At 54.0% G+C, this 21,747-nt stretch overlaps 1 protein-coding gene and 1 long non-coding RNA gene across 8 annotated transcripts in view; one reads left to right on the top strand and one right to left on the bottom strand.

Annotated features, from left to right (window-relative positions):
• The window catches only part of CCDC57 (coiled-coil domain containing 57), a 118,337-nt gene that overhangs the window by 59,384 nt on the left and 37,206 nt on the right, over nt 1–21,747 (top strand). For all 7 annotated transcript variants that reach the window (XR_007720302.1, XM_050763973.1, XM_050763971.1 and 4 more), the window contains 3 exons: nt 2,749–2,852; nt 10,155–10,355; nt 16,043–16,256. Coding sequence is in view for 6 of the 7 variants with exons in the window: in XM_050763973.1 (XP_050619930.1) it covers nt 2,749–2,852; nt 10,155–10,355; nt 16,043–16,256 (519 nt within the window). In the remaining variant the exon portion in view is untranslated. The remainder of the gene's footprint in view (nt 1–2,748; nt 2,853–10,154; nt 10,356–16,042; nt 16,257–21,747) is intronic.
• The window catches only part of LOC126939083 (uncharacterized), a 100,414-nt gene that overhangs the window by 9,866 nt on the left and 68,801 nt on the right, over nt 1–21,747 (bottom strand). The gene's annotated exons all lie outside the window — the stretch shown is intronic.

Below are 21,747 nucleotides of genomic sequence, written 5' to 3' on the forward strand. Positions count from 1 at the left end.
TACGAGTATTTTTTTTTAATTAGAGATGGGGTCTCACTATATTGCCCAGGCTGTTCTGAAACTCCTTGGCTCAAGTGATCCTCCTGCCTCAGCCTCCCAAAGTGCTGGGATTACAGGCAGCCTCTTGTAATTTTTTACTGTATCATGGACATTTTGAGTGTCACATTATGAAATTCTGGTTCTTATTAAACCTGTGTTAATTCTGTCATTTATTGTATCAGATAAGTCAGCCTTTCTGGGTTCACACTGCATATCCTGGCCCATTCTGGTGGGCTGAGGTTTGAATGTCCGTTACTTTCCAGAGACTTGATGATGCTGTTTTACTCTGCCCACACGTGAGCTACCAAGTGGCCAATTAAATCCTGGGCAGTGTCCCCCGCCAGGCCCAGTTGTCAGAGGTTTTGCTGTGCTGGTTCTGTTGATTCTGGCTGGTTTTACACGGCGGATCCTCAGGAGTCTTCATGTAGACCTTCTTCCTCCTGTGACCCTCCCCACATGCTCTCCCAGAAGCTGAGATGGCCTTTGTCTATACCAGGCTGCAGGACCGTGGGCTGGCAGGAGGGCAGGTGTGGTCCCAAGGGCTCCACCTGCATGTCCCCGTCTTCTGCTCCATTGGTCCCAGGAGCAGCTTCTCTTCGGCCTTTTGTTTTGGTCTGAGCTCTGGGTTGTGGCTGCCCAGCACCAGGCCAGTGTGTGCAGGAAGGAGACGAGGGACTCCCTGCCAGCCATCCCTGGGATCCGAGGCCCCTAGACGCTCAGGCTTTGTTTCTCACCGTTCAGAATCTTCCTCTAGTGGGGCTTTTTGTGTTCTGGCCGGGCCTTTAGCTGAGATTAGTGGGGGGAAATGGGGGTGGACTGCAGGGTCTCTATCATGTTAAACCACCCTTGCAGTTCCAGGAAGAATGCAACATGTAGTGATAGATTCTTCTTTTTATAATTTGACAGATTTGGTTTGCTGATACTTCTTTTGTTTTTTGTTTATATGAGACACGGTCTCGCTCTTTGACCAGGCTATTCTTGAACTCTTGGGCTCAGGCCGTCTTCTTGCCTTGGCCTCCGTGTAGCTGGGATTACAGGTGCGAGCCACCAGGCCCAGCTTGGTTTGCCCGTGCCCGTGTTTTATTGAAAATTAGTACATTTGTGTTCATGAGTAAGACTGGCCTATAATTTTCAATTCTCGTAATGTTCATGTGAGGTTTTGGAATCAAAGTTACTCTGGCCTCATAAATATGTTGGAAAGTATTCTCTATTTTTCTGTTTTCTAAAAAAGTTTGTATCAGACGTATCTTAATTTTTCTTAAATAATTGGTAGAATTCAACTTTGAAACCAGCTGGGCCTGGAGTTTTCCTTGTGGGAAGGTTTAAAATTGTGAATTCAGTTTTTTTCATAGTTATAGGACATTCAGATTTTCTTTTTTATACATGTTATATTTTACTAAGAAATTGTCCATTTCATCTAAATTTTCAAATTTTTGACATAAAGTTGCTTATAGTATCCTATGAGTTTTTAAATGTCTGTGGGGTCTGAAGTGATAACTCCTTTTTGCCATTAATTATATTGGTCATTTGCTTTTATTTTTTCCTTGCTTAGTATTACTGGGTGTTTATTTTAGCCTTCTCAAAGAATCAACTGTTGGTTTTGTTGATTCTCTATTATACATTTATTTTCTATTTCCTCAATATCTAATACTGATGTTATCTTTTCTTCCTCCTACTTTATTTGGCTTTTTTTTTTTTTTTGACGGAGTCTCACTCTGTTGCCCAGGCTGGAGTGTCATGGCACAATCTTGGCTCCACCTCCTGAGTTCAGTTGATTCTCGTGCCTCAGCCTCCTGAGTAGCTGGGACCACAGGGGCACACCACCACGCCAGGCTAATTTTTGTTTTTTTTTTCAGCAGAGACAGGTTTTGCCACATTGGCCAGGTTGGTCTCCCACTCCTGACCTCAGGCGATCTGCCCGCCTCAGCCTCCCAAAGTGCTGAGATTACAGGCGTGAGACACCATGCCCAGCCCTATTTGGCTTTAATTTGGCCATTCTTTTTAAATTTATTTTTCTGCTTGTGTGTGTGACAGGCTCTCGCTCTGCTGTCCAGGCTGGAGTGCAGTGGCGCAGTCATCGCTCACTGTAACCTTGAATTCCTGGGATCCAGGGATCCTCCTGCCTCAGCCTCCCAATGTGATGAGATGACAGGCAGGGGCCACTGCGCCTGGCTCTCTAAATTCTTGAGGTGAACGTTTAGCTCACTGGTTTTCAGCCTTTCTTCTTTTCTAAAATATTTATCTAAAGCTGTAATTATTCTTGGACGGACAGCTTTAGATTCATTCCTGAAGTTTCTAAAGTAGTATTGTTGTTATCTTTCCATTCAAAATAGTTGTTAATATCCATTGTGATTTTTTTCTTTGACCCTGTGTTATGTGGCATCTTTTTTCTCAATTTCTAAATAAGTGGCTCTTTATTTGGACAGATTGGAGCAATTGGTCTCTGTCAGACACTACATGGTAAGGTCAGACTTTTTCCTACAAGGATTCTTGCTTTCTTTACATGAGGATTATGCTTTCTGTACAGCATCTCTAATCTTCATGTGGACCCAGATCTGCTGACTCCAATGAACAACAGCTTTGCGTTGGGGTCAGCCACTGGTGCCATGGCCTCACGGGAAAGGGAGAGCTGATAGAGATGTGTGTCTCCCCTGAAAGACCTTCCTTCGTTCTCAGATCTGAGCTGACAGAAGCCACTCTTCTCTGCAGGAGGGTCTGTCCAAGCTGGCCCAGTGTCCTCCGGACTGGCACTCAGGAAGCTCGGGGACAGAGTGCAGCTCCTAAACCTGCTGGTGACACGACTCAGACAGAAGGTGAGGCGCTCGAGTTTGTGGGGTCTTCCTCCCAGGGAGCCGTTGCTGGGGGGTGGGGGCGGGGCGTGGGCTCTGAGCGACTGCCCGGTGCAATCCCAGGTGACCTCGGGCATCCACTGACCTCTCTGTGCCTGTTTTCTTCTGAGGAAGGGGCCGTAGGGAGGTCTTGGGAACCGGTTCATCTCAGTTGTGCTCGTGGAAGGTTTGCCAGGAGAATCTGGGAAGCACGGTCCAGGCAGTGGAGGCAGCGCTGGCGGCCAGACCACCAGGCCCTGGCTGTGCCCACTCAGAGGGGTCCTGGTCAACAGGGTGTGTGTGTGGGCTGCCTGATGCCACCTGCCCACTCAGAGGAGTCCTGGTCAACAGGGCACGTGTGCTCCATGTCAGTGACGAGCTGCACTTCATCTGAGACACTGGAGCCTTGGCAAACGCTGTTCTTTTCAACCTCCTGGGCCCTTGCCTTTTGGGGGTCGGGTCATACTCCTGCTGGGGCCAGTATCTGCATGCATCCAGCAGCGAGCGCACCTGTTTCCCGTGGGGCTGGGGTCACTACCTTGGTTTGATTGCTACAGAGTCCTAACATTGTTTTGATTTTTACTTTAAAAAATTGTGTGGCCAGGCATGGGGGCTCATGCCTGTAATCCCTGCACTTGGGGAGGCCGAGTTGGGCAGATCACCTGAGGTCAGGAGTTCGAGACCAGCCTGGCCAACATGGTGAAACCCTGTCTCTATAAAATACAAAAAATTAGCCAGGCATGGTGGCAGCTACTTGGGAGGCTGAGGTGGGAGAATTGCTTGAACCCAGGAGGCGCAGGTTGTGGTGAGCCGAGATCGCACCATTGTACTCTAGCTTGGGCAACAAGAGTGAAACTCCATCTCAAAATAAAATTTTCTTTTAATTGTAAAATGCATTAATATATAACAAAGTTTACCATTTTGACCATTTTAAAGTGTACCTATCAGTGGCAGTACATTCACGATGTTGTAGAAACATTCTCACTATTACCAGAGCTTTTCTCCCCACCCCAGATAGCAGCTCGGTACCAAAACCACACAGCAGTATCACCCGTTCCCTGCTTCCCAGCCTCTAGTAACAATTCCCCTCCCCGTCCCGATCAGTTTGTCTACTGAAGGGACCTCATACTAACACAGTCATACGGCAGTTGTCCTTTTGTCCTTTTGTCCTTTGTGCCAGGCTCTTTCACTGAGAATGTTCTCAGGGTCAGCTCTGCGTATGTCAGGGCGCCGTTCTTCCCGTGGCTGGCGTATCCTGTCGTATGGATGGATCACACTTCGTGTATCACTCATGCACTCAACCTCTGGGTTGCTCCCGCTGTTTGGATTGTGCATGACGCTGCTGTGAACGCTCCTGTGTGGACTTATGCAAAGTTCAGTTGTCCTGGGTGTACACCTGGAAGTGGAATTGCTCTGTCAGACGGTCACCCTGTGTTTACCCCTCGAGGAGCCGCCCGCTGTTTTCCCCGACGGTCACCCTGTGTTTACCCCTCGAGGAGCCGCCGCACTGTTTTCCCCGACGGTCACCCTGTGTTTACCCCTCGAGGAGCCGCCCGCTGTTTTCCCCGACGGTCACCCTGTGTTTACCCCTCGAGGAGCCGCCCGCTGTTTTCCCCGACGGTCACCCTGTGTTTACCCCTCGAGGAGCCGCCCGCTGTTTTCCCCGACGGTCACCCTGTGTTTACCCCTCGAGGAGCCGCCCGCTGTTTTCCCCGACGGTCACCCTGTGTTTACCCCTCGAGGAGCCGCCGCACTGTTTTCCCCGACGGTCACCCTGTGTTTAACCCTCGAGGAGCTGCCCGCTGTTTTCCCCGACGGTCACCCTGTGTTTACCCCTCGAGGAGCTGCCCGCTGTTTTCCCCGACGGTCACCCTGTGTTTACCCCTCGAGGAGCCGCCGCGCTGTTTTTCCCAGTAGCCGCACCATTTTACCTCCACCAGCACTGTGTGAGAGTTCCAGTTCCCCATCCCCACCAACACTAGCTGTTTTCTGGCTGTGATGCTAGTCATCCTGGTGGGAGTGAAGTGGGGCCTCACTGTGGTTTTGATTTGCATTTTCCTGATGACACCTGATGTCAGGCAGCATTTCACGTGTGTCTTGGTCGGCATTTGTCTTCTTTGGAGAAATGTCCGTGTAGATCCCTTGCCCAGTTTTAATTGGGTTATCTTTTTATTTGAGCTGTAAGAATTATTTTTATATTCCAGATACAAGTCCCTTATTAGATTTATGATTTGCTACATTTTTTTCCCATTCTGTGGTTTGTGTTTTCACTTTCTTTTTTTTTTTGAGACAGAGTCTCACTCTGTCACCCAGGCTGGAGTGCAGCAACGTGATCTCGGCTGACTGCAACCTCCGCCTCCCGGGTTCAAGCAATTATCCTGCCTCAGCCTTCCAAGTAGCTGGGATTACAGGCGTGAGCCACCATGGCCGGCCAATTTTTGTATTTTTAGTAGAAAGGGGGTTTCACCAGGCTGGTCTCAAACTCCTGACCTTGGGTGATCTTCCCACCTCCGCCTCCCAGAGTGCTGGCATTGCAGGTATAAGCCACTGCACCTGGCCTGTCTTTTCACTTTCTTGATGGTGTCCTTTGAAGGACACCGAATGTCTCCAGTTTTGATCCAGTCCCGTTGTTCATGTCTCCTGTTGCTTGTGCTTCTGAGTCGTGCTGTCCTCATCCTGTTGCCTTTATTCCTTGTGAGGCAAAGTAAGGAGGGAACTTCCACATGTCCTGTCACATTGTAAATACGTAAATCACACCTTCCCTGCAGCCTCTGCTTCTTCCCTAGTGCAGAACATCTCCTCTAGAAACAAAGTATTCCAGGGCCGGGCGCGGTGGCTCAAGCCTGTAATCCCAGCACTTTGGGAGGCCGAGACGGGCAGATCATGAGGTCAGGAGATCGAGACCATCCTGGCTGACACGGTGAAACCCCGTCTCTACTAAAAAATACAAAAAAACTAGCCGGGTGAGGTGGCGGGCGCCTGTAGTCCCAGCTACTCGGGAGGCTGAGGCAGGAGAATGGCGTAAACCTGGGAGACGGAGCTTGCAGTGAGCTGAGATCCGGCCATTGCACTCCAGCCCGGGCGGGCGACAGAGCAAGACTCAGTCTCAAAAAAAAAAAAAAAAAAAAAAAGAAACAAAGTATTCCAGATTTCCCGTCTGCCGAGGGAGCAGGCAGTGCTTCAGAAATTGGATGCCTTTTTTTTTAATCTTCCTAAGATGTTTGATGGATTGATTGACAAATATGGCTGGGCGAGGTGGCTCACGCCTGTAATCCCAGCACCTTGGGAGGCCAAGGTGTGCAGATCACCAGGTCAGGAGATTGAGACCGTCTTGTCCAAAATGGTGAAACCCCATGTCTACTAAAATACAAAAAATTAGCCAGGCGTGGTGGTGCGTGCCTGTAATCCCAGCTACTCGGGAGGCTGAGGCAGGGCAATCAATCGCTTGAACCCGGGAGGCGGAGGTTGCGGTGAGCTGAGATTGCGCCACTGCACTCCAGCCTGGGCGACAAAGCAAGACTCCATCTCAAAAAAAAAAAAAAAAAAGAGGCCGGGCGCGGTGCTCAAGCCTGTAATCCCAGCACTTTGGGAGCCCGAGACGGGCAGATCATGAGGTCAGGAGATCGAGACCATCCTGGCTGACACGGTGAAACCCCGTCTCTACTAAAAAATACAAAAAACTAGCCGGGCGAGGTGGCGGGCGCCTGTAGTCCCAGCTACTCGGGAGGCTGAGGCAGGAGAATGGCGTGAACCCGGGAGGCGGAGCTTGCAGTGAGCTGAGATCTGGCCACTGCACTCCAGCCTGGGCGACAGAGCAAGACTCTGTCTCAAAAAAAAAAAAAAAAAGAAAATGACAAATATAAATTGTATATCTCTGTGGTGTGTGACATGATGTTCTGAAACATGTCCACACTGTGGAATGGCTGAATGAGGCTAATTAACATGTGCATCACCCTCAGACCTCTCATTTGCTGCTGATGCCTAACGTCTCACCTTGATGGGACGTGCATCTTTGTTGTTGCAGTGAAGAGGAACTTGGCTACTTTTCCATTTCTGTTGAAGATCCGTGTACCCGTGAGGGGCTCCAGTCGGGGGGTGGGTTGAAGATCCGTGTACACGTGAGGGGCTCCAGTCGAGGAAGATCCGTGTACACGTGAGGGGCTCCAGTCAGGGGGGTTGAAGATCCGTGTACCTGTGAGGGGCTTCAGTAGGGGGGGTTGAAGATCCATGTACACGTGCGGGGCTCCTGTCGGAGGGGGGGTTGAAGATCCGTGTACCTGTGAGGGGCTTCAGTAGGGGGGTTGAAGATCCGTGTACACATGAGGGGCTCCAGTCGAGGAAGATCCGTGTACACGTGAGGGGCTCCAGTCAGGGGGGTTGAAGATCCGTGTACACGTGAGGGGCTCCAGTCGAGGAAGATCCGTGTACACGTGAGGAGCTCCAGTTGGGGGAGTTGAAGATCCGTGTACCTGTGAGGGGCTTCAGTGGGGGGGGGGGGGGTTTGAAGATCCGTGTACACGTGAGGGGCTCCAGTCGAGGAAGATCCGTGTACACGTGAGGGGCTCCAGTCAGGGGGGTTGAAGATCCGTGTACCTGTGAGGGGCTTCAGTAGGGGGGGTTGAAGATCCGTGTACACGTGAGGGGCTCCAGTCGGAGGGGGGGTTGAAGGTCCGTGTACCTGTGAGGGGCTTCAGTAGGGGGGTTGAAGATCCGTGTACACATGAGGGGCTCCAGTCGAGGAAGATCCGTGTACACGTGAGGGGCTCCAGTCAGGGGGGTTGAAGATCCGTGTACACGTGAGGGGCTCCAGTCGAGGAAGATCCGTGTACACGTGAGGAGCTCCAGTTGGGGGAGTTGAAGATCCATGTACCTGTGAGGGGCTTCAGTGGGGGGGGGGTTGAAGATCCGTGTACCCGTGAGGGGCTCCAGTCGGGGGGGGGTTGAAGATCCATGTACTCGTGAGGGGCTTCAGTGGGGGGGGTTGAAGATCCGTGTACATGTGAGGGGCTTCAGTAGGGGAGTTGAAGATCCGTGTACATGTGAGGGGCTTCAGTAGGGGGGTTGAAGATCCGTGTACCCATGAGGGGCTTCAGTAGGGGGGGTTGAAGATCCGTGTACACGTGAGGGACTCCAGTCGGCGGGGGGTTGAAGATCCATGTACACGTGAGGGGCTCCAGTCGAGGGGGGTTGAAGATCTGTGTACACTTGAGGGGCTCCAGTCGAGGAAGATCCGTATACACGTGAGGGTCTCCAGTCGGGGGGCGTTGAAGATCCGTGTACACATGAGGAGCTCCAGTTGAGGAAGATCCGTGTACACGTGAGGGGCCCCAGTCGAGGCGGTTGAAGATCCGTGTACCCGTGAGGGACTCCAGTCGAGGCGGTTGAAGATCCATGTACCCATGATGGGGCTCCAGATTCCCGACACTTTGCAGTTGCTGTTTCCCCCATTTCCCACACAAATCCTACAGACAAGAAATAAACATTTAAAAAGCTTTTAGGCTGGGCACGGTGGTACACACCTGTAGTCGCAACACTTTGGGAGGCTGAGACGGGAACATCACTTGAGCCCAGGAGTTTGAGAACAGCCTGGGTAACATAGGGAGACCTTGTCCCTACAAAAACTAAACAAGACTGGGCACGGTGGCTCATGCCTGTAATCCCCACACTTTGGGAGGGTGAGGTGGGAGGATTATTTGAGCTCGGTAGTTTGAAACCAGCCTGGGCAACGCAGCAAGACCCCATCTGTACTAAAAACTGAAATAATTAGCCAAGAATGGTGGTGCGTCTGTAATCGCAGCTACTCAGGAGGCTGAGGATTGCTTGAGCCCAGATGGTCGAGGCTGTAGTGAGCCACGATCGTGCCACTGCGCCCCAGCCTGGGCAACAGAACAAGACCCTGTCTCTAAAAATAAAAACAGGCTGGATGTGGTGACTCACAGGTGTAATCCCAACACTCTGGGAGGCTGAGGCAGAAGATCGCTTGAGTCCAGGAGTTTGAGACCAGCCGAGGCAACAAAGTAAGATGCCATCTGAATAAAATAAGTAAATAAATACAAATAAATATAAGCTTTTAATTTTACTTTGGTTAATCATAGATGATTTGATCATCCTGGGGAAAATGTTCACCTTGAAGTAATATTGTTTGGTTGGGTTTTTACTTAGCAGTGTCTGTAAATTAAATAATAACCTTTATTTGTGTGTACGTAGCAAATTCAAAAATGAAATATTCATAAGGAATTCACCGTAGGAGTCCCTGGCATAGGGAAAGTGATATTTTATGTTACTGGGAATGAGGCGGGAAGGCTCTGGTGCGGGAGGCATTCCTCTTTCTCACCTGCGCTGCTCTTCTTCCTTCCTCTTGCCGGGAGTGGTGCGGTCAGTGAGAGGCAGCCAGAGCTGGAGGCCAGCCCAGAGCCCCCAGGGTGGGTCTCATGGCCAGCCTGTTGCCTCCCAGAGGTACTCTGTGACCTGTGACTTCCCTCTCCCAGCCCCCCATTCACTCGGGCCTCCTGTTGGCCTCCACCTGCCTTTCTTTTTTTTTTTTTTGAGATGGAGTCTCGCTCTGTCGTCCAGGCTGGAGTGCAGTGGCGCGATCTTGGCTCACTGCAAGCTCCGCCTCCCGGGTTCACGGCATTCTCCTGCCTCAACCTCCCGAGCAGCTGGGACTACAGGCGCTGCCACCGCGCCCGGCTAGTTTTTTGTATTTAGTAGAGATGGGGTTTCACTGTGTTAGCCAGGATGGTCTCAATCTTCTGACCTCGTGATCTGCCCGCCGTGACCTCCCAAAGTGCTGGGATTACAGGCTTGAGTCTCCGCACCCAGCCTATCCACCTACCTTTCAATAGCCTCAGCCCTCTGACCTCCTGGCCTGCCTCCCTCTGGCCTCCCCATTTCTGCCCCCTTTGATTAGCAGAAGAGAAAAATCTATACCTCCTACTGGTTACTTGCAATTCTGGAGGCTTTTGTTTCTCCCTGGAAGGAGGGCTCAGGAAGGGGTTTCGAGGCGCTCTGCCTCTGTCCGTGCACGGATTCTCCCCACCAGCCTGGGAGTCCAGAGCAGGGTACCGGGAGCCACCGGGGCGGCCAGCTGGGTGGGGCAGGAGGAGCAGCGGCTGCGGTGGGGGGCGGAGGGTGGAGGGCAGTTGCATCCAGCTGGGGAGGAGGCCCTGGTCTCCGGCTCCCCTGCTCTTTCCCCGAACTCACAGCGCTTCCTGGCAGTGCCCCAGGGGCCTGCTCCAGCCCAGCCGCTGCCTTGACTCCTTACACTGCCTTCGAAATGGCTCCTAGGTGCTGCGGGAACCCCTGGAGCCGGCCGCTTTCCAGCGTGAGCTTCCCCGTGAGGTGGACCAGGTACACCTGGAGGTTTTGGAGCTGCGGAAACAGGTGACTGAGCTGGGGAAGCATCTCAGGATAGCCCACCACGAGGGAGCAGAGCCTTCAGTCCAGAAGCAGCCCCCAGCCTCGGACGCCGTGACCCTAGGGAGAGAGGTGGGTGCCCGCCAGCTCCTCCTGCCACCCGCCTGTCGAGGCTCCTGCCACAGAAACTGCCCTTGCCTGCGCTCTGCCAGCGTTGCTGCCTGTATGCCCTGGGAGCTCAGGTGGGACGAGAGCTGCAGTGAAGGCTGTGCCTGGAAGTGGGCCCTGCTCCACCCTTCTCCCCCTTCTTCCTCCACCTTCTTCCTCCGCCTTCTTCCTCCCCCTTCTTCCTCCGCCTTCTTCCTCCGCCTTCTTCCTCCACCTTCTTCCTCCCCTTCTTCCTCCCCTTCTTCCTCCGCTTGCCTCCTCTTTTCCTGGTCCTTCACCTTGACGCCCTGTTGGTGGGGGCAGGCCCGGGCCCATCCCAGTCCTCCCTTCAGCTAACAGCATCTTGTGTTGGAAACTCACACACTGAAGGTGGCTCATGTTTACTTTAATGCAGGGCCTTGATGGCCTGCTGAGGGGGCGTCTGCGTGCACAGTCCTGCCTGCCCCACGCCTAGCGGTGGGCCCTCCCTGCGTGGGGAGGGGGCCACATGGCCCTCACTGCTGCGTTCAGAGCCACGCAGCTGCTCCATGCCACGGCTCTCCTATCCTGGTCCTGGTCAGGGCCTTGGCCCCAAGGGAGTGACCCCCAACTCCATGGCTGGGTTTGAGCCACAGCTCTGAGCTGTAGAGATGACCCCAGGTCCTGATTCTGCAGCTTGGCAGAGCCGACCAGCAGGGCTCCCTTCTTCCTACCTAAGGCCAGAGGGAAAGGCTGTGAAGGACAGACTGCCAGCCTCCCTGACTTCGTACCCCAGACTGTTGGTAATTGGGATAACTGTAGCAACCTATGACCTGTGTGACCTATGAATCCACAGAAGGTTTCAGGGACGGTAGATGCTGTCTAGAAGGCACAAAGTGGAAGACAGCGTGGACCCCAGGGCACCATGCTTGGGGAGCAGGACCCCAGGGACTCGGACTGGAATAGAGTGGACTGAGGAAGATGGGGCCGTGGCTGTCTCAGGCTCCAGGACAGTGAGGAGCAGGCCAGAGCTGCCTTGGCATGGGATGGGCAAGACCATGAGGATGCCTTAGGGGGACGACAGAGCAGGTATGGGAAGGCGGAGGGAGCCTGAGGCCCCAGCAGGTGCCCAGCCAGTGTGCACAGGAAGGGCTGAGCTGGTTGGTAAGATACTGAGCTGCACCTGCCCTTGTACCTTTGGTACGGAGGTGCTGTCCTCAGGGGTCCCCAGCACCCTAGCCCTCCTGGGCTCCCAGTCCAGCCACTCCAGGGTGGCTCCTGCCCGGTGGGGGCTGTGGCCCCTGGACCAGCTAGCAGCACCGCGGGGGTAAGCATGTCTGCACCCCCACACGTGTCCCACCCACCTGAACGCTGTGTGTTCCCGGACACGGGTGGGCGCCTCCTTGGGCAGCAAGGGGCCCCAGGAGCTCTCACTGGCATCCCTTGCATAGTTCGCTATCTTCCCACTTGTTTAGAATGAAGGGGCAAGAATTTATACAAATAAACAGAATTTTTTCTTTTTCTTTTTTTTGAGACAGTCTCACACTGTTGCCCAGTCTGGAGTGCACTGGTGCTATCTTGGCTCACCGTAACCTCCTCCTCCCGGGTTCAAGCAATTCTCCTGCCTCAGCCCCCCAAGTAGCTGGGATTACAGGTGTACCACGCCCAGCCAATTTTTGTATTTTCAGTAGAGACAGGGTTTCACCATGTTGGCCAGGCTGGTCTCAAACTCCTGGTTTCAAGTGATCTGCCTGCCTCAGCCTCCCAAAGTGGTGGGATTACCGTGCCTGGCCCAAATAAGCAGAATTTTAAATTGAGGAATTAAATCCCGTGGCAGACAGAGTGGGAGCTGAAGCCACCTGCAGCCCAATCCCAGTTATTGGAGCTAAGGCACAGGCGGGGCAAACACTGCGGGCTCCGTGTCTATGTGCATGGAGGGGACAGTCAGGCTCCAGGCTCCTCCTGGGTCTGAGCATCCTGTGGCCGGGCTCTCCGCCCAGGCGAGGCCCACCGCGGCTCTGTCCTCTGCCAAGCAACGTGGCTGAGCTCCTGGAGACGACGGCGGGCCCAGGTCGTTGCTGCTTGCAGCCCCCGGAAAGGAGCCCAGACGGAGAAGGGGGCGGGGCCCTCAGGTAGAGGATCAATGTGTCCGTTATGTTGGGTATAGAGAAGTGGGTAGAGCTGCGTGTGCATCTGATCCCAGCTCTGTCCTGAGAGGGCCCACAGCCTGGGCTCGGCCGCAGCAGATGCCAGTTCCACAGTTCCAGGCACTGGTTCCATGGTTGCTGCTGTGCTCACAGGAGCCGGGGCTCCAGCATGGAGGCAGGTTCGGAGGGCACGGGAACCAGCAGAAAGGGGCCCCCACTGACGAGATCTAGGCCAATAGGCAGTGATGGTGAAGACCATAATCCATTGACTCAACCAGGAAATAATGGGTCCAGGCTGATAGCAATGGACAGATCAGTCAGGGGAACGGGGCGCTCCTCCACACGAGAGTGCCAGCCAAGGAACGCGACAGGAATGGCACTCTGGGCGATCACAGATGGGTACTGAGCCAGAGGGATTCCCATCAGACGGACGCGAAGCAGCATGTCCCACGTGTGACTTATTTTCAAGGGTAATGCTGGCTTTCCAGTGGAGCAGCCTGTTGGACCCCAGCTGAGCCGAGTGATCAGAGCTCCCATCGCCCGTGCTGGGTGCACCTGCCTCCGGGCGGGCCACACAGACGGCACAGACTCACTCTCAGGGTCCCTGCCAAAGATGCAGAACCTGAGCTTAAGCATGAAGAAACCTCGGGCAGCCCAAACAGAGGGACTTCTGCACGCTTGGTGGGCGCCCAAACATGGAAGCTGGGGAGCCACCCAGTTAGGAGACCTGGGAGACCCCACGTAGAAACGCCACGTGGGGCCCTGGACCCCGCACAGGAGACACGGCGTCAGGGCGTTATCCGTAGAAACGCCACGTGGGGCCCTGGACCCCGCACAGGAGACACGGCGTCAGGGCGTCATCCGGATGGCTGGTGACATTTGCACACGGGCGATGGACCAGGTCACACATTGTGTGCATCCACCCGAGTACCAAGGTGTGGCGAGCACGGCGTCTCCAGCCTACCTCCTGTAGTGCAGGAAGCCTGTGCAGGGCCGGTGAGGAAGCGCACAGGGGCCCAGGGAGTGGCCTCCAGCACCCCTGACAAAAGCCGGTCCCTTCCCCGGCCCCAGCCAAGGAGCCAGGCCTGCAAAGCCGAGGCCAGGTGTGTGCAGAGCACGTGTTCCCGCTTCTCCCGTGGCAGAGGGAGAGCCTGTGGACAACAGTGGGGCGCTCTGCTCCCAGGCAGGCCCCACTGGGCTGAGCCGCACAGCCTGGCTTTGCCCTTCCCTGACTGCACCACCCACATCAACTGCCTCTGGTCCTTAAAACACAAAACTTCCCCCCAGGCACTGGCCGCCAGGGCTGAGTTGGAGGATGTGTTATGTCCCTGGGTCCACTGGGGGGCAGTGTTGGCCATGGCATTGGCGCCGGCTCTGCCGAGAGGCGTTGGAGTGACTGTGTGGGGTGGTGAGCACCGGCCCAGCCTGATGGAACCCACTGTACCAGCTCCAGGCCTCAGCCTCTGAGGAGGACTTCTCTGTCACTCACTCACACATGTCCTCAAGACGTGAAGACATTTCAGCAGACCAAAGTTTCCTTCCAGTTTCCTTCTAATTTCCTCCTAATTGTCCAGACACATGGAGACGTCTCCCCCTCACCAGCGGGTGCTGGGGCAGTCCCAGGCGTGGGGGCAGGTGGGTGGGCAGCCCCTGGAGCACACAGTGTGAAGACGTTCCTAAATATGTCTCAGGCTGTAGAAATCTTATTTTGTGGAAAGATTTTAGAGAATCATCAAAATAAACTTTTACCAAATAACATTTTACCAGAAACTGGATCCAAGAGAGGTAGAATCTTTCATTCCCTGCCCCCCAGGTTACTGTGTCAGAATCACCTGACTAGGACGTGGGCCCTGCAATCTGTGCCCTCCTTCCTGTGCCTGTGGGGTCAACAGCAAGAAGGCCCCTCAGTGCCCCTCAAGCCTGGCACCAGCCGCAAGGGCCTGGGGCAACATCGGGGCATCTTTGCGGGTAGAGGGGACTGCTTTTGAAGAGGGAATTGTCTCTTAAGTCTCTAAGTGTTTTGAGGTTTGCAAAATCTGTTTTCAGGATTGTTCTTTCCTCAGTTAAAGTAACAAAATAACCCAGTGTGTTCCTGTAGAGGACCCAGGGCTTTCGACCTGGACTTGGAGTCTCCCCTGCCTGGCTGCTGTCCCCCAGCGCTGCGCCATCTGCAACCTGTTTCACCAGCACAAGACCTCCCTTCCTCCAGACCTGCCTTGGCCTCTCCTAGGCCCAAGAGCCCATTCCTGCCCATCCTCCCGGGGCCGCGAGTGAGCCTCTGCGCCACACTTGCCACGGGTGCTCACGGAGCAGGCACAAGGCCCGCTCACTGGAGGAAGCGAGTCTGGACTCGGGCTCAGGCCTGTGGCGAGCCTCTGTGGGGGCTGCCCTGCACCTGGCCTCGGCTGGGGCCTGCGGCGCCAAAGAACTTTCTCTGTCCAAGAGGAAGGCAGACATCGCTCCCCTTTGCTGTGTCATCCCCGCGGCCCCCGAGCATCCCACATGAACCTGCGGCACATGCCCAGAGGCACTGCATACAGTGGATGCGCCCCAGGCCATCCAAAAAACAGCAGCACCCGGAAGGCAGCAGCACCTGCCAGCCCTGGAGAGGCATACCAGGAAGCTGGTGGGGACAGGGTGTGCTGGCCTGTTCCAGGGACTCAGAGCTCGTGTGCCAGGACAAGGTGCAGCTTGGCTCCTCACAGGGGCCAGGAGCGGCACGGGAGAAGTAGGTCGTTGGCTTCCGTCTCACCAGGGCCTGGACACCACTGGTTTTTCCTGTGCCCCCATTTTTGGTCCAGGCATCCCTTTGTGTTGGGATTGCACTCTGTAGCACTGGCATGGTGTAGGCCGCAAGTCCGGGCTAGGCTGAGCAAGGACAACACAGTGATTCCCAGGGGTTCAAATCTAGGGTTGGCCCAGGCCTGGGGTGCTGAGGGGGAGCCCAGCCAGCTCCACTGCCCCCGTGTCAGCCTCTCCCTCTCCACGGCCTTTGTGCTCCCCCTGCGCCTACTTCAGGAGGGAAGCCACAGCCAGCCTGCAGGGTGGTTGTGGGGCGTCCATCCGGCAGGTAGAGAAAGGAGGGACCCCGAGGTGTGGAGGAGGGCCAAGCCACGCCAGCGGGAGGTGTCCTCCTGGGTCCTGGGCACTGCTAGAGGCCACAGCCTTCTCTCTGCTCTCCCTGGGGAGCTGCTGTACTGGTTGGATGTCCTGAGATTCTCACTGTGTTCACTTGAAAGACACAAAGGTATATGTGACCAGAAGGCAGGGATGGCAGGGAGGAGGCAGAGGGCTGTGAGGGCCCGGGGGCCACCCTGGCCTGGGAGATCTGTGGGCCTTTATTCTGTTTGTGGAAGAGAAGGAACCCACTGAAGCATTGGGAGCAGCGACCCTTTTTGTCTTTCTTTTGGAAGGACGTCACCCAGTGGTGGCACCCAGCAGTGCCCACCCTGGGAGAGCAGGTGAAGAGGCTCCGTGGGCAGGCACCCCGGCGTCCTCCCATGAGGGCAGCCTCGCAGGGGTGTCTACCTGTGAGTTCTGTTACAGGGCCTCGCCAAGGGAGAGCCTGTGGAGGCCGAGGACCAGGGGGAGCTTTTCCTGCACCTCCGGCCGGTGGCACGCGCCCCCCAGACCGTATCTATGCACCAACTCCAGAGGAAGCTGAAGGAGGCAGCCAGAAAAATCCTCAGCCTCTGCCTGGAGAAGGAGCAGCTCATCGAGATGGGGAACAGGCTCCGTGCGGAGCTGGGCAGGCCTGAAGGTGAGTCCGGGAAGTGGAGGCCGTGGCCTGAGTGCAGGCCAGGTTCTGGGTGTGTGCCTGGGGTCAGTGGGAGGGCTCTGGCCGCAGCCTTCTCAGGAAGGCCCGAAGGCATGCAGAAGCCCCTCTTGTGAGTGGGGCCTGGTTGGAGGCCACTGCACAGAGCAGGACCTCATCTCAGCTGCGGACGCTCTGGGAACCCACTTTGCGGGCACCATTGTGAGAACAACGCCACAGTTTAGCAAAGCAGCTGGCATTTCTGTGCGGCTCTGTGGCAAGCAGCAAAGATGGCCACAGACTTCTCCAGATAAAGGCAGCAGTCTCCTGACTGAGGTGGAGGCTGGGCCTGTTGGACACAGACACACCCGGGCTGACTTCCTAAGAAAGGCAAGGGACACTGGCTTTATGACTGAGTGTTTCAGTGAGTCATTCATCTGTTCCTCCATGCATCCACCCACCTACCTATCCATCCATCCAACCACCCATCCTTCTACCCATCCATTCACCCATTCACCCATCCATCCATCCATCCATCTACCCACCCACCCATCCATTCATCCACCCACTCATCCATCCACCATCGACCCACCCATCCATCTACCCACCTGTATATTCATCCATCCATCCATCCATCCATCCATCCATCCAACCACTTATCCCACCCACCGATCCATCTACCCATCCATCCATCTACCCACCCACCCATCCATCCATCTACCCACCCATCCATCCGTCTACCATCCATCCACCCACCCATCCATCCATCCATCTACCCACCCATCCATCCGTCTACCATCCATCCACCCACCCATCCATCCATCCATCTACCTACCCATCTACCCACCCACCCATCCATCCATCTACCATCCACCCACCCATCCGTCCACCCACCTATCTATTCATCCATCTACCCATCCATCCATCCAACCACTTATCCCACCGACCAATTCATCTACCCATCCATCCATCTACCCACCCACCCATCCATCTACCCACCCATCCATCCATCTACCATCCATCCACCCACCCATCCATCCATCCATCTACCCATCTACCCACCCACCCATCCATCCATCTACCATCCGTCCACCCACCTATCTGTTCATCCATCCACCCATCCATCCATCTACCCACCCATCCATCCGTTTACCATCCATTCACCCACCCATCCATCCATCCATCTACCTACCCATCTACCCACCCACCCATCCATCCATCTACCATCCACCCACCCATCCGTCCACCCACCTATCTTTTCATCCATCCATCCATCCATCCATCCATCTATCCATCCATCCACCCATCCACCCACCCATCTACCTACCCATCTACCCACCCACCCATCCATCCATCTACCTATCTATTCATCCATCCATCCATCTACCCACCCACCCATCCATCTATCTACCCACTCATCCATCCATCTACCATCCATCCACCCATCCATCCATCCATCTACCCATCTACCCACCCACCCATCCATCCATCTACCATCCGTCCACCCACCTATCTGTTCATCCATCCACCCATCCATCTATCTACCCACCCATCCATCCGTCTACCATCCATTCACCCACCCATCCATCCATCCATCTACCTACCCATCTACCCACCCACCTATCCATCCATCTACCATCCACCCACCCATCCGTCCACCCACCTATCTATTCATCCATCCATCCATCCACCCACCCATCCATCCATCCACCTACCTACCCATCTACCCACCCACCCAGCCATCCATCTACCTATCTATTCATCCATCCATCCATCCATCCATCCATCCATCCATCCAACCATCCAACCACTTATCCCACCCAGCCATCCATCTACCCACCCACCCATCCATCCATCTACCATCCATCAACCCACCCATTCATCCATTCACCCACCCACCCATCCATGTATCAATCCACCCATCCATCTCCCCACCCACCCAACCATCCATCCATTTACCCATCCACCCACCCATTCATCTATTCACCCACTCACCCATCCATCCATCCATCTACCCACCCACCCATCCATCCATCCATCTACCATCCATCCACCCATCTATCCACCCACGTATCCATCCATCCATCCACCCATCCATGTGTCCATCCACTCATCCATCCACCCACCCACCCAACCATGCATCCATCTACCCATCCACCCACCCACTCATCCATCCACCCACCCACCCAACCATGCATCCATCTACCCATCCACCCACCCATTTATCCATCCACCCACCCACCCATCCATCTATCCATCCACCCACCCACCCATCCATCCATTCGTACACCCACCCACCCATCCATCTATTAACATATCCATCCATCCATCCACCCACCCACCCATCCATGTGTCCATCCACTCATCCATCCACCCACCCACCCAACCATGCATCCATCTACCCATCCACCCACCCATTCATCCATTCACCCACCCACCCAACCATGCATCCATCTACCCATCCACCCACCCATTCATCCATTCACCCACCCACCCATCCATCCATCCATCCACCTACCCACACACTCACCCATCCATCCATCCATCCATCCACCTACCCACACACTCACCTATCCATCCATCCATCCATCCATCCATCCATCCATCCATCCATCCATGCATCCATCCATCCATCTATCCATCCAACCACTTATCCCACTTATCTATCCATCCATTCACCCACCCATCCACCCATCCATCTATTCTCTCCACCCATGCATCCAATTATCCACTCACTCATCCACCAACCCACCCATCCATCTATCCATCCACCCATCCACCCACCCACCCATTCATCCATCCATTCATCTATCCGTGCATCCACCCATCCATTCATCCATCTATCCATTCATCCATCCATCCATCCATCTACCCATTCTCCCACATATCCATCCATTTATCCAACCACTTATCCCACCCACCTATCCATCCTTTCACTCATCCATCCACCCATCCACCCAATCATCTAGTCATTCATCCACCTACCTACCCATTCATAAATCCATCCACCCATCCAGTAGAGGAGCCCCTGCTGAGTGCCAGATACTTTCTGCCTTCTTCAGTTCCTGTGTCGCCAGGCCCAAATCTGGCTAAAGAGATGTCTCCTCGTTTGGGTGTGGTGGCTCACGTCTGTAATCCCAGCACTCCCTGAGGCAAGACTGTGTGTGTGTGTGCACATGCATTTGTATGTGAGACTGTATGTGTGCACACGCGTTTGTGTGCAAGACTGTGCATGTGCATTTGTATGTGTGTGTGTGCACATGCGTTTGTATGTGAGACTGTGTGCACACGTGTTTGTGAGACTGTGTGCACACATGTTTGTATGTAAGACTATGCGCACATGCGTTTGTATGCGAGACTGTGTGCACACACACATTTGTATGTTAGACCATGTGTGCATGCACGCACACATCCACAGGGAGGACTCAGTAGAAGTTTGTCAATTTCTCGGCAATTTAGAGAAGAAAGTAGAGTGAGAAGAGAAGAATGGGGACTTTTGGTTTGGCTTTGATTATACCTAACATACTCCATTTGTTTCTTTTTGGGAAGACCGTCCTTCCCACCTAAACACTGAGTTCTTAGCTGGGCATGGTGTCGTGCGCCTGAAGTTCCAGCTACTTGGGAGACTGAGGTGGGAGGATTACTTGAGCACAGAAGGTCGGGGCTGCAGTGGGTATGATCCTGCCTGTGAAGAATCACTGCACTCCAGCCTGGGCAACACAGGAGATCCAGTCTCTAAAAACATTTTAAAAAATTAAAAAGATCAGTCCTGATTGCAAAGGTTTAGGCAAGACTGGTCTATCTGCATTTTTTTCCTAAGATCACTAATCTGGTTCACAGTGATGTGGCTGCAGTCGTTAAGTAGTACAGAATGGCCAGCTGTGACAAACATATCATCATTACTCAACATGTGACAGCCGCCCAGCCAGGGGGCTTAGCAGGACCTGCTCTGCCTGCGGCTGTTTCTAGATGCTTCTCTAGTCCACTTCACAACAGTTACTCTGCCCCAGCACCGGTGGCCCAGGGGTCACCTGCAGCTGCCTCAGTGCATGTCCTCACCTGTCCACCTCTGGGAAGGGGCCCCATCCTGCAGGGAGCAAGCTGACGGTCACTTCACTGGCTCTCAGCTGCTTTCAGGCATACAGCCTGTCTCGCGCTGCCGGTGCCCATATAAATGGCTGTGGGGGGAGGTGCTGGGGCGTCCCCTGTGCTCTGGTGACACTGGTTCCTGCCAATACCCATTCAGACTGTGGAGCCAACTCCAGCAGGTGACGTGGTGGGGCCCCTCCGAGACCAGGAGCTTCACCTGCCTGCTGCAGGGTTCAGGCCAAGACCAGGACGGGGAGTGAGAACAGCCCCACTCAGGGGCCTGCAGGGGGAAGCAGGAGGCAGGTGCTGTGGGACCCTGACTGCAGGCCCCTCCGCCCACAGAGTGGGCAGTGCCTGGAGCTCACCCTCCCTCTGCGCCTTCCAGAAATCAGCCGCACATGGCATTTCCTTGATCCTGTAGAAAGCTGGGATTCCTTAAAATGTTGTTTCTAGCAAACTTCTTCATGATACCTAACTCTTTTTTTGAGACAGAGTCTTGCTCTGTTGCCCAGGCTGGAGTACAGTGGTGTGATCTCGGCTCACTGCAGGCTCCGCCTGCCGGGTTCCAGCCATTCTGTTGCCTCAGCCTCCCAAGTAGCTGGGATTACAGGCGTGTGCCACCACACCCAGCTAGTTGTTTTTTTTTTTTTTTTATAGAAACAGAGTTTCACCACGTTGGCCAGGCTGGTCTCGTACTCCTGACCTCAAGTGATCTGCCCACCTCAGCCTCCCAAAGTGCTGGGATTACAGGTCTGAGCTACCACCTGATCACCTGAGGTCAAGAGTTTGAGACCAGCTTGGCCAACATGGTGAAACCCAGTCTCTACTAAAAATACAAAAAAAAAAAATTAACCAAGTGTGGAGGCATGCGCCTGTAATCCCAGCTACTTGGCTGGCTGAGGCAGGAGAATCTCTTGAACCTGGGAGGTAGAGGTTGCTGTGAGCCAAGATCAAGCCACTGCACTCCAGCCTGGGCAACAGAGCAAGACTCTGTCTCAAAAAAAAAGGAGAGAAAGAAAATTTATTTGGAGGGCCAATCTAAATAGGTAAAAGGATTTCCTGTTTTCAATTTGTACTTTAATTTTCTGTGTATCTAGGGGCCTCACTGTGGGGCCGCTTGTATCTTATCGTCATGTCATTTTCCTGCTGAGTCTTTGATGCATCTGGAAATGATCTAGTGAAAAAGAACAAATTAGGAATCTCACTTTGTTGTTTCCCAATAGTTGGCAGCTGACTCAATACTATTTATTAGGCATATGTGCATAAATAGTAAAGTATCTATTTTCATTTAATTTATTAAATGACATATACGTATTTAAAATCTTATAACAATATGTTAATTTGGAAGTAATAACTTTTGCTCACATTTTATGAAATAGTTGGTTGAAGCTCTTCCCGGGTCTGCTCC

This window comes from Macaca thibetana, chromosome 16 (genome assembly GCF_024542745.1).
Source record: "Macaca thibetana thibetana isolate TM-01 chromosome 16, ASM2454274v1, whole genome shotgun sequence".
Classification (NCBI taxonomy): Eukaryota; Metazoa; Chordata; class Mammalia; order Primates; family Cercopithecidae; genus Macaca; species Macaca thibetana.